At 45.8% G+C, this 13,172-nt stretch overlaps 1 protein-coding gene across 1 annotated transcript in view; it reads left to right on the plus strand.

The window, feature by feature from the left end:
• Nucleotides 1-608: 608 nt before the first annotated feature.
• SDC2 (syndecan 2) overlaps nucleotides 609-13,172 on the plus strand; it is a 60,152-nt gene continuing 47,588 nt past the window's right edge. Inside the window, exon 1 of the mRNA XM_038126887.1 lies at nucleotides 609-937. Coding sequence (XP_037982815.1) covers nucleotides 878-937 — 60 coding nt within the window. The 5' untranslated portion in view covers nucleotides 609-877. The remainder of the gene's footprint in view (nucleotides 938-13,172) is intronic.

Raw genomic sequence — 13,172 nt, forward strand, 5'->3', positions numbered from 1 at the left:
AGCTTCTGGATCCATGTAACTAGCTACAAATCGCAGCCCTCTCTTACTTTACCACCCCTCACCCTTCAAAGTTTCTAGTCTTCTTGTTGAGGGCAAAAACTGTAAAAAAATGAAACCCGAGGTAAAAAGCTAAGTGGGGATTCACAATGAGCTGGCATTTTCGGGAGAGCTCCGCTTCCCGTGATTTTTGACCCCTCCATTTTGCTGTTTTTCTGACACTTGAAGCTGCCACCGAGGCTCACCGGGGAGGGTGGCGCGGAGCAGCGGAGCGAGCCCCGGCAGCGCAGCGCTAACAACACGCGGCCGGATTTCTCTTGCGAAGGGGGAGCCTTTCCACGTCCCCGCTTTTATACGGGGCCAGCCTTCTCTTAGTCGGTCCAGTAGGTCCGCGGCGCTGCTCATGTTTTCCACTGGGGGGGAGGACGAGAGAGGGGTGACGAGGGCGGAGGAGGAGGAGGAGGAGGAGGGAGGGGGGGAAAGTTGCTTGAATTTGCGAGGGGGCGAGAGCCGGCGGTGGCGGCGCGCTGCTTCTTTCCACTGGCTGGGGGAGCTGCCAATCTGTGTTGTAATCCTGCAGGAATTTCTGCGGGGTTTAACTGGGAGCCGCGGCGCCGCCGCCGCGCACTCGGGGCGGAGGGAGGGCGGCGGAGCCGGCAGCGCGCAGCCTGCAGCCCGCGCGCCCCAGCGCCGCGAGCACCGGGCCCGCCGGGCAGCGCCGGAGCGCAGCGCGGAGCCCAGCGGCAGGAGCGCGGCGGGCCGGATCCGGGGCGCCACCGGCCCTGCCCCGCGCCCCTCGGGCGCTGCCGAGCGCCGCCGGCCCCCGGTTTCTCCTTTGTGCCCGGCCCCCGGCGGCCGCCGCGCCGGCTCCGCGGGAATAATGCGGGGCGTGTGGCTGGCGCTCACCGTCAGCTTCGTGGCCTGCGCCTCCGGGCAGCCGGTGAGTGCCGGGGCAGAGGGGAGGGGGCGGCGGCAGCCCCGCGGGAAGGGACGGGACGGGACGAGGGCGGCCGCCTCGGTTCTGCCAGCCGAGCGCGGGGCGCGCAGCCCGAGCCTTGCCCCGTGGCACCGCCGTCCGCGGGCACTGGGCTGGCTCGGGGGGCATCTGTTGATAGTTGAGCGGGCTGCAAACGGCAGGCACTATTCCGTCCCACCCGCCAGGAAAAAAAGAGAGGACCCCCCCCCCCCAAAAAAAAAAAAACCAACCAAACAAAAATTCCCCGACTACAACAATCCCAAAAAGCAACAAAACCTCGAACACCCCCACGAAGCCGAGAGGACCACCCTGCCGCAGCGGAGCACCCTGCCGCCCTCCAGCGAACCTCTGCCGAAGTTTGCCGCGACGACCCAGCCGCCAGCCGGCCCCGGAGCCCCCCCGGTGCCTCTCTCCCTGCCTCTCCGGAGGAGGGGCGGCTATCCGGCGGCCGCGGGGCGCCCGAGGGGCCGCGGCGCGGGGCTGGGTCCGGGAGCGGGGGCTTGTGCCCCGTTCTGGAGCAGCGCCGGGAGCCGCCGGGCCGCCCCGTGTCCGAGCGGCCGCCCGAGGACATCGCCGCCTCCCCGGCTTCGTAGAGGTGAAGTGGAAGCGTCCCTTGCAAAATCCACTCCTCCGGGCCCGTGGCTAAAAAGAGAAAAAAGGCAGCAACTACCCCTGGCTGCGCGGCTCGGACCTCCCAGAGCCCTCAGACAGAGCGCCTTGCGCGCCTCCCGGCCAGCCCCGGTCCCGGCTCCCAGAGCCCGAGCCTGCTGCGCGCCCGGCCGGCCCTTCCGCAGGGGCTCACCGCGAGGTGCTCGGGATAATGCTGCTGTTTACACTTTTTCCGTGCCACGAGTGTATTCGCTAACCGGGCCCTCCGCTTAATGCAATTAGCTCTGTTGCCGGGATTTGTACCTCTGGGAAAGCCTCTCTCCGGCGAACCTCCCACCCTTTCGTGGCAGGAGCCGGCGAGGACCGGCCGGAGGGTTTTGGTCTTTTCCATCTGTGGATCTGAGATTGTCTTGAGGGAAGGGGTATGCAAATGACACTGGTGCAGTGTTTGGGCAGATATTAGGAAATGATAAATTGAGGTTTCAATATGAAATTAAAAAAATGCCATAACAATTTAATCCAATTAAAATGAGCCGCTTCACTGAACTAAATAACGTCACTAGCTTGGGTTAACTTTTGAAGTTCTCTAGCTGTTGTATAAATTAGCCAAGTCACAGCCTTCATAAAATCTGGCTCATCGTTACGGATTTCTAACGGTACAATTGCAAAACACTTTCTTAAAAACTGATTTAAAAAGGGTTGGGTAGAACACTGACCTTTGTTTCCGCTAAGTATAACTGTGCTGCAGAAACACCCTTGGCTAATGAGCTGTAATATCCTTTAATTTTATAGAAATACTGTTAGTACGAAGTTCTCTGATGGTGGAGTAGCTATTAAACTGCCGCAGTAATTAGCAGAGTATTAAGTTTGATGGGTTTTTGCCTTAGGATGAACACACTGTGGCAGTGTGAGGTGGGTTGTTGGGGCATATCCCGTGCGGTGTGGTTCAGGGGGCATGGGGGGGAGCCTGCCTGGCTTTGCTGCAGCGCCCTTACTGCTGCCAGAAAGTTGTGGAGGGGCTGAAAAAGTAAAAGGAGGTTGGTCTTTTTCCTTTTCTTTCACCTCCCTTCTTTTTCCTTTAATTGTGCCTGGCAGCAGCTTCATGGCCCCTTAAGATAGGATTTTGTAGACCAGACTCTGCGAAAAGACAGATGCCAAATCTGTGTTCTCTGCAGAAGTCTGTCCTTGTCATAAGAAGAATTCTATGTGGATGCTTAAAAAACCCTCCCAGCTCTCCAGACCACTGTCAAATGGATTTAGCTCTAAATTTCTTCATGTTTTTAGATTCTGCTCTTTATTATTATCTAGGCAAAACTGTAAGGTAAAAATCTTGTTTCTGGTGAAGTAAATTATCCACGAGTCTTCTGAGCAGAGGAGTGGGAAGCTGCAGCAGATTTTGTTTCTTAAAGCAATGAGTTCCCTGTGTTTGGTCCGCATAACCAGCCAACACTTTTACTGGGGTGGGCCAAGGAGAAGTTAGCACTATGTTAAGAATGCCCTGGAAGTGAGACCTGCCACCGAAAGACGACCGGAGTGGTTTGTCGGTGCTGGGTGCGCGCTTTGTGTGCCATGATGCGGGCTGTCGCACCGCAGCTGTGCTCTGCTGTGCCGTGCCAGCTCTCCCGGGGGAGCAGCTGCTTCAGGACCGAGCTGTGATGGAGAGGGAGAGAGGGAGCCCAACCTGTTAGTGCCAGCGTGCACATGGTGGCAAGTGTTACCCACACCAAAGCTGGTGGATTGCAGCTGGGGCTTGCAGAGTGCTTTGCGCAGTGTGCAGTGAGACGTCAGATTACAGTGGGTTCTGGTAACCTATGTGGGTCTGGAAGGACATGGGAGATTTACCCACACTTGGCTGAATGGCAGAAAATGTGCTTTCTAGCTACCTTGAAAGTTTCTTGGTTTGCTTATAAGAGAGGGAAAGACAGTGACATGAAACTGTTGGAAAGAAAAGGCAAACTCTGCGAGTGAGAGGCCTGATGCACCTTTTAAAAGGTTGAGCCCCTGAGCCCAGTCCTGATGATGCTGGGAGCCAGCTTTTGCTGATTTTAATAGCACCAGAGAGCAGTGCCAAGTAGCCAGCTGTAGTTGTCAGCTCTCTTTCGGAAGAGGCTGACAAACCTTTGCATTTCATTCTGGTTTGCAGCAGTGGGACGAATGGTTTTCCAGAGCTTGTGTGACAGTCGCATCCTCTCTGCATGCCCAAGTGCACATTGAGAAACTTTGCTGGCTAGCAGGCTGTGCTGCATGATGCAATGTTATGGTGCTGCTCTCCTCGGAGAAAGTTGAGTCCATCTCTCCCCGGGAAGCATCTGGAATCTGGAGAATACTTCACATCATCAATACACGTGTGTGTGGCTGGATTTGGGACTTTGAATGAAACAGAGCATTGGGGCATCACCTGAGTGGTCTTTTGGTTTCTTGTGTAAGCATCTGATTGCTGAGTTGTTAGCATAAATGCAGTCATTGAAAGATGATCCAAGGGTGATATTTGGTATATTTTTCAGAAGTATTTAGTATTTGAGAACCATGATGCTGTAATTTCCCTACATTTGTTTCTAATGGTTACTTTGGTTTTGGAATTTGGAAAATTGATGCTGTGTTGGAGAGGAGGAATTTTTTTTTAAAAAGGCAGTTAGACTTCAGAGATAGTAATTAAAGAAAAAGAAGGGCTGAAGAGATAGCTGGTATTTAGATTTATAATGTGTCTCTCATATGTGTGTTAAATTTGCTTTGTCAAATAAGTTTCAAAGAAGGGAGGAAGTTTTTTCAGTCTTCATTTATTTCTACCCACCTCCAATTCACATGTACCTTTTCTTCTCACTGTAGAATTAATAAATGTTCATCCATTGCTTTTTTTGTGGTTTGGCAACACCTGGAATCTGCCGTGTTTGCTTCCCTTGCTCTGACTGAACGTCTGGGTTCTGCCATCCAACAGCTGACTGCACCACCATGCCGTGGAAATTCTGGGGTACTCTGGGGTTTGCCACCAGTCTTGGGTATTACAGCTACCCCTTAGATGGATGTTCTCAGGATCCACTTTCTGGAAATGGGTTTCCCTCTCAGGTTAGATTATAATTTAAAAATTAAATAATTAAATAACAGATGAATCTTGACCCCAGACCAAACACTGAAGTTCCTCTTTTTAATATCTTAGCCCTGCGGTCTGCGTTGGAACTGACTTAGTATTGAGGCCTGAAGTGCAGAGATGTTTTCTCTGCATTTTTTCCTAGATCCTTATCAAAGAAGTAGATGAGAGCATCATCTTCAGGAACAAGTCAGGACAAATATCTTAGGGTTTGAAGTTGGGGGCTGGGATTGTGGTTCTTGGGCAGATAACACCTCTGTGGTAGGTTTGAGACAGTTACTGCAGCTAATGGAATAAAGATGGTGGACTTTGGAGAATGTGGAGTAAGTCCGGATTTTGCTTGGAGATTTGGTGGATCTATGTTTCTGTAGTCCTAAATTAAGTGTAATCTCAGCATGACAAGATAAAGACCTAATTTCTTGACTAGTAGAGGTGCAAGGCATGAGAAGGGACATGTCAAACATGCACCCATGATCTAATGCCTCTGGGAGGGTGGGGTGGATGGCCTGCCATCCTTGGTGGGGAACGTGGCATTTCGGCAGGGCTTCCTGAGCTTGGAGAAGAGCCTGCAGAGAAGCCAGTCGTTTGCAGAGTTCTCCATTTGCGCTACTCTTTGTGGCGAGTTGTCTTTATAAAATGTCAAGCAGAGGCATATGGATGGCATTTATTAATTACATTTTCTCACCAAATTGACTTTTGCCATTGAGCAACTTAAACATCTTGCTTTTGGCAAAGAATTGCAGGCTTTAGTAAGGCTCAACAACTGAACAAAGAGCTCTTGTCTTGTTATGGAGAAGTGCACTTTTGTCTTTTGAATAGATTTGTTTGACAGACTATGATTTTTAACATAAATGTTGTGTTTGAGATTGGCAAGCTTATCTGAGACCTCATATAAGACCTTACTTGAATCTGAATCATAAAGATGCCCTCTGTGCTGCAACATTTGAGAGAGGATGCACAAGTCATAAGCAAGTGATTTGGTCCACATTCAAGTCACTTTGCAGTCAGTGTTGTAGGAAGCATGAGAGAATTACTGGAGGCTGTTGTGTGAACAGCTTGTTGTTTGGTTATTTTCAGTTCAAGCTTACAAGATGGTAATAAATTGCTATCTATAATCTTTTCAAGACTAGTAATTTATTCATAGGTTACATGACACTATTCAGTGATTTGGGAACATTATTTCTCCTGCTCACATTGAAGTATAATTTGCAAGCTCTGGAGTACAGACTGCATTGGTGTTTGACCCTCTAATAATGACAGTTCTCTGTATGTGTGTTGTTTTCTTGATTAGCTCAGCCCTGGGGGATACTTTGAAAAGCATACTAGATATTTAGGCAGAAAAACAGAATATGTGTAATTCTCAGAAGTACTGGAATACTGATTGCAGTGGGAGAAAATGTAGCATTTAACAGCCATTTGCAACAAGTGCATTTGCGCTGAGCAAATTATTTTTGTTGATGTCTCAAGCAGGAGTTTCATTTAAAATGAAATAATGACTAATAGGGTGATGATGAATCTGCAGAAATTGCCCTTGTCCATAGATAGGCTATTAGAGTGTAGTGTATATAAGCTGTGCTTAACTAAAGCCTGAGCTGGTCTGCTCCATCTTAAATCACTATTTTTAGTTTATATATAAACAACTTCTGCAGAAACCTCCCTTCTAAGCTAAATTGTTTTGTTCCCAAGGTGAATTGATTTGGGGAAGTTCAAATAAAAACCTGCTTGGCTGTGTTTGAGTTGTGATGGTGAAGATAAATACATTGTACTTTTATTAATAGTAAGGAGACAAAGGGAGTTACAGAAGGTCAAATAGCCTGTGGTATACACAGGCACAGAATCAAAATGCTCAGAGGCCAGCCTGTGATTAACAACCAGAATATATTGTGTGTATTTAAATATTGTGTTGTCAGACATGTTTTGTTCCCGTTTGATTAACCATAATAATGCATAATTTTCTCTAGAGGTGCTTCCACACTAATGGAAGTCACTTGTCACCTTTGAGATCGGTGTGAGGTGACCCATCCCTGTTATATGAAGTGTATTACAGAAGTGTGACTGTCTCAGTGTGGACTGAGAGGACTCACTCTCACAGAGCTGTAGGAAAGAGTGCTGCTAAAGTAATATAGCCTGGGAGATGAAGTACTTCTCAGGGAGCAGTTGGGTGCATGACCAGTGTAGCCTCAAGACTAAGGATGTTTCAATAGAGAATAAAAAAAATGTATCATACTTGCTGCCACATGAACGAATAACCTAACCAGGTCTTCCCTCTCCTACCTTCAACAGGATCTCTTCTCGTATGTCTTTCCATTAATTATACAAGTAGAAGCAGGCTTTCCTCTTTCCCTGGGCTGAGCTGTATTAATTCCAGCTGTGTTGATTCTTCAGTATCTGCAGGAGTAGCTGGCTGGACACGGAACCTGAAGGGCACAGCCAAACCCCACTCATTTTGTATCTTTTGGCTTTAAGAGCTGAGTCCTGTTGGCTTTTTGGACTGGGCTCTGCAGGGGAAGGCTAGAAATGGGTTTGGATACATGGTGTGTGTTGCGGGCTGTGGAGATGAGCAATGTCCAGGAGACAGATTCTTCCCTTTCCAGCTTGTTTATTTGTGCTCACTCTGCATTCAGAGATTCCAGAATCAGTATGTCACTTAAACTGATTACCAGGTGGAAGCATCCACAAAGCCTTTCCATTCAAATCCTTTTCAAGTGTGGTTCCATGTTCTAGTACGTAGTCACTGGGGTGTGACATTAGTGGTGTTCTTATAATTCAAAATGAAAGCCTGCAAGGGAAGCAAAGCGGAAAGGTGAAGGTAGTTTGCAGTAATGGAAACACACCATCTTTGGAATAGCCAGAAATTGAGTTTCTGTTGAATATAAATTTGTGACATTGCATAAATAAAAATAGATATGTCTTAGCCTATAAATAATAATAATAATAATGTATAATTCCCGCAGCAAGGATGTGCATAAGACAATGCTGCTGAGAAGCAAGATTCTGACGATTTTTGTGGAAAGCAGATTGCAAAACCTTCAGGTCCTATCCTGCCCGTGGACTGAATCTTCTCCCATTTGGGACCTCAGAGGCACTTGATACTTGCCGGTGGTGGCAGTGCAAGCACAAAGGAAAGCGTTTGTCCAGCAAGAAGGAGGAGCATCCATGAACAGTGTGTGTGAAATTTGGTTGTGCTAGTTACGGGCTTGTGTAAATGTCATTGAGAGAAGGTGTAAAGTTCTCAGGAACTGCTGAGGCAGTGTCCAAAGTTAGAACATCAGTGCTTTAGAATATTTGGTAGCTTAAGCATATGTAGCATCTGTAACTCACAAATCTCCTTCTCCATGGTATAACAAGAAAAATTGCTAGTCCTGGAGATAGACAGGAAAAGTTATTATAGTGCCATGTGTATATTCTAAATTCTTGTCTTTGGTGAAGCTGTTTATGATTTTCCAGACATGTGCTCTTTGATTATTTCTCATCCACGAAGGCTGATTTATTTTTTTCAGTGTGATATCTAAAATGTCATGAAATGAAACCTCTTGGGGTACTTTTGAAATTATGTGTTCACAGAGCATTCAGCACTGACCTCTCTCCAGCTGTTGCAGCTCTAGCTTGAAAGGTCTTTGAAAGTTTGTGTGTTTTATATAGAACTTTATTCTATATGGAGCACTATTTTACATATTTTTTTTTCTTCTGTTGTGTGTGTGTGTCTTTCAAGTGTCAGGACAAGAAATGCCCCAGAGAACATGCTTCCCAGTTAAATAAACAGAACAAAATTTCTCTCAAAATTGTGTTAATAATTTTCTTGGCCTGAAAGTGTGGAAGGGTCAGTCTCTCTGACTATACTTACCAGGAAGAAATGCCTTAAACAAAAGGTGTTATTTTCATTTTTTTCCTTGTTTCTTCACTTGTAATTTAATACACCAGTTTCATACATTTCTCCCCATGTGTGTGATTTGATCCTCAGTAGCTCCCATTGGTGCTTTTGGTTTGATTCCTCCAGCCTTTTCCACAAAAAGGCCTTCCACAGCCTTTTCTCTGCCCTCAAAGCCCTGGTAAGGGGACAGGCATGGTCATCACTGCAAAATGTGAATGAGTTGGAAAAATTTGGGTCTAAGCAGAAAAACTGGGAGTAGCGGTTAGCATAGGTCTGTTCCTGACCTGACCAGGCTGGGAGGTCCCACCAGAGCTGCTGTGACCTGAATGGACTCCTGGCTCAGCAGAAATTGTCTGTGTTGCAATTGAATTTGCCTTTTAATGGCTTTTGACCAAAATATTTCAGTGGACATGCCTGTCTGCTGCATGGAAGCATGACAAATGTCTCCAGAAATTACCAGAGAGTTTGGCAGTGACCAAGCCCTCTGGCAAACCATGAGATGGTTTTTGCTCTTCTGGTATAGGAGCTGTGGTCCTTCCTGCAGCACAGAGCATCCATTGGTGTGCCGAGGAGAGGAATGCTGTGAAGGTGTTGGAAGAAGGAACAAGTCTGATAACTGACTATAAAGAGATACATTATTTCACAGCCTTAAATAAGGAAGACTCATGATTAGTATTTGGATCATGTTTTGACATCTCATTATTGCCTGATGGTCTGACTGTGCAGTGTTTGAGGGAGAAGAAAGTAGGTTCCCTGGTCACCTGGTTAGAACAGACTTATCTCCTTAAAGTCTGCAGGTGCCAGGGGAGGCAGGGCATGAAGCTGAGTTGGCTCGTTGTGTCCAGTCACACTGCCTATTGCAGATGTTTTTTCCTGGTGCTGATTAGCCCAGCCAGCCATGCCCTGCTGAGGAGCAGGGCTGTGTCTGCAAGGAGGATCTTTGCCTTTGGTGGGGCTCAGGCTGAGTAATAAATAGCCTTTCTGCTGCGGTGGAGAGGCAGTCGTGTGCCCATGTCCTTGGCTCTCCCTGATGGAGGGAACTTGTGAGCTTCTGGTAACACAGAGCATTTGATTCAAAATGGTTTGAGAGAGTACTCTTTAACAGTGTTGCTGCCATGAAAATGCCACTTCTTATCTGTTTCACAACTCTAGGGCATTAGAAAAGGGAAATTACCTTTATTTTCTTTTGGTTTTGTTCTTATGATAATTCACAGCTTGAAAAGCTTATTCTGCCCTTGGATAATTTGTGTTTCGTGCTTAACACTAATGTTGCTTGACCATCTCTCTGCTGTTTTATCAAAAGCTGGTGACTTGGCATCTTGATGTTGGTCTCTTCTGGTGGACACCTTAAATTGGCCTTCTGCCTGATGGCATAAACTTAATAGTGATGTAGATTTTCTTTTTTTTGAGACCCAATAATGTTGTCTGTGGGTTAAAGAAGTCTTCTGGGTTTCTGAGTATTTTATGATGCTACTGACTTCATGTGCCAGTCAGTATTTAACTTCAGAGAAAGAAACGTGGTGGTTCTATAATGTACAGGTAAGAGTCTCTGTGATTCTTGTTTGCCATTTCTTCTTGTTTCACCTAATATCTGAGGCTTGCTTCCTCTGGTTTACATGGGTAAATATATTTGACTTGAGGAACCTGATGAGGACTGAGGAGAACTTCTGGCAGACACTGTCATTCTTAAAAAAAGTAGGTAGGATCCCTTGTCATGAAGGTTGTTGCTGCACAGACAGTTGGAGCTGGCACAGTTCCCACATAGTAAAGTTGCTCACATGGCATTTCTGTATTTGTGATCAGAGATGAGGGGTCCTATGGGAGGATTAGCAAGAGTATTTTTGGGGATTTCTCTAGAAGAAGCTTCCTAGAGATGCACAGAAAAAGCTAATCTCTCTCTCTGTCATTATTCAATTCAGCTAATCTAATTGGAAAACCTCCTTAGAGCAGTCTCTGGCAGCTAGCTGTAGCAGCTGTACAATTAGTAGTGTCACCTAACAGGAGAGCAAAACAAGGAGCAGTAGGAAACTGGAGTAGGATGTTTCAGTGTATCTTAAGAACCCTCCAAGGACCAAGCTTGCTAGAGTGAATTCAGCTGTGAATTTTAAGAACTTAAAAACCTGAGGAAAAGTTTGAATTTTCAAAGACTTAAAATTCTGAATGACGTGATGAAATAGTTTTGATGTTTGGCCATTGTTGTCAGTTATTTATAGATTGATATTTTTTAATGAAAATTTACACAAACATGACTGGATATGGGTCTGGTGGGCTCTACTGCCTATTCCTCAGAGTGTAAACTACTGTTCACACTGAGCAGGGAAGAGGTATATAATTAACTGAGCACTGTTCAAGCTGAGCAGGGAAGAGGTGTATAATTAACTGCTTTATATGTATGGAGACATTTCTGTGGCCTTTTTCCTCCCAGCTTGGCTACTGGCTTTATTTGCAGATGGCCCTGAAGGCCATCAAGAGCAAGAGCTGGCATGGAGGAGAGCACCAGCCCCATCGGGAGGTGATGGAGCCATTGGCAATGATGATCCCTGGTTGCACAGTCCAGGGCTGTACCTAGGCACAGGAGGGCAGAGGCAGGTTTGCATTTGAATCACCAGCTTGGCACTTTACAGCTTCACATCGTTAATTACACTGATGCTAATGCCATTTAGCCATCTCTGTATATTCAGGGAGCATTTAGATAAGAGTGTATGTGGGGCAAGTTAACGATTTAGCAATCTCTGTGGAGTTACGTGGTTGTCCTATTTGGAATGTGTGACCTGTGGTTATAAAGGATAGGTTTTGGAAGTGCTATTAACCAAGTGGCATATGTCAGGGACTGGAAAATCTAGGCTATTTATAATTATCCACAGGTGGAGAGGGAAGCAGCAATGCATAATACCAGTAATAATTATCAGCAGTATAGAAGTTCATCTCTTAAGCCTTTGGGTCTAATGCACTAAAAAGTATTTGATCAGAAGTCTGGCACAGCCTTCAAATGGAGCCGTTCAAAGGCGTCCTGACCTAATTTTGCTGCAGAAGTGTGTGAGTCTTTCTCATTCCCCTAATTTCTTGCAGAAGGTTTCAATGATAAAGTCTTCATCCTCTACACGTGCATATATTTTACTGCAGAGCTTTTGAATAAAAGCAGCCCTTGCAGGCCAGGTGGTAAATACAGTGCTTGGCTTAACAGAAAAGACATTCAGTTTATCAGAGACATGTCCTCCTGTGTTTTGCAGTTGTCAGTTAGCTTTCCTTAAGACTTCTTTTTATTTGCTGGATTAATTTTTTATTTTTTGTGATTAATTGAAGTTCAGTGCTGGCTCTGTACCTATGAGTAAAGGCTTCGTATTATGCTGAACTTCTATTTTAGTGAAAACCTCTAAAATGTAAAGCAGCTTATAAATAAAATTTGCTTTCTTTTCAAGGGAAATAAATAATTAAATTATAAGGCATTGTCCATGTAGCTATGTAAATTTATCAGTTAAAGCATAAAGCATAAGTGCTTTGACTTTCCTCTGAATAAATCAAAGTAGATGTAAGACATGTCTTAATGGACTTTTGTCTTCAAAAGAAAATGGGGAGAAAACAAGTTTATTTTTCAACAGTGGCAAAATAGAATGTACTGCAGGGATGGGCAGTGCTCGGTGTTGTTGTCTGTGTTGGTGTAGACTGTTTCTATGAGAAGATAAAAACTAACAGAGCAACGTAAACTGAAGGCTTTTAAATTCTGTCTGACCTGTCACTTGTGCAATTTCTCATGCCATTATCACCACGGTGGTGGTGTAAGACTACCAGTTTCCTACCAGAAGTGTTTCTTTTTGTTTAGTGTGGGGTGTTTTAAATTGTGCTGGTATTTCTGAACTATAGAGTGCAGTACACGGTAACTATAGTGCGCTTAATTGTAATTTATAACTTAAGTTATTTATTTGCTCTTTTTCTTTGCAATCTCTTGTCCTTCCAACCTCATTAGAGTGATTTTTTTCTTTCCCTCCTACTGCTTTTGTGCTATCAGGCACAAAAGGTAACTGTTAGCATTGGCACTGCTCTTCAGTCTCATGTTGCAAGTACAAGATCCAAGAGCTGAAGAAAAGGTAGATGAAAATCTGGGCCGGCTCTGGGCCTTTGCCCACGTTCAGGAATCCTTCTGCTCACTCAGCTTACAGCAGTGAAAGAGAGGGAGTGGGGAGGAGTTGGTTGTGAGTGACCAAAGTATTGGCAGTGCTGTTGGCAGGAAGGGGATGTTGGACTGCTGACATGTCTTGGCCAGACGTTAATTAAAGGAGAAGCCTGGAGGTGACTGGTTTGGGCTGGAAAAGAGTTGCTGTATCAGGGATGCTGATTCCATCTTTGACTCTTCAGCCGTGTCCGTTCAACAGCACTGGAGCACGCAAACCAAGCGTTTAAGCAGACATGGATCATTTGAGCACTGCATCCCGCATCCCCTTTGCTTTTTGGAAAGTGAGTGTGTGGAGCCAAATGTTGCAGCTTGGCATTTCTCTCTGTTCTTTGGATTTTCTTGGAAGATTTCCGTGTTCTCCCTTCTGACTATGGAAGGATGGGAATGCTGGGTGCAGGTTGCTCCTCCTCTGATCTACAGCCTCGCTTCAAAACTTATTTTGTGCAAATGACCATTTGTCTGT

This window comes from Motacilla alba, chromosome 2 (assembly GCF_015832195.1).
Source record: "Motacilla alba alba isolate MOTALB_02 chromosome 2, Motacilla_alba_V1.0_pri, whole genome shotgun sequence".
Classification (NCBI taxonomy): Eukaryota; Metazoa; Chordata; class Aves; order Passeriformes; family Motacillidae; genus Motacilla; species Motacilla alba.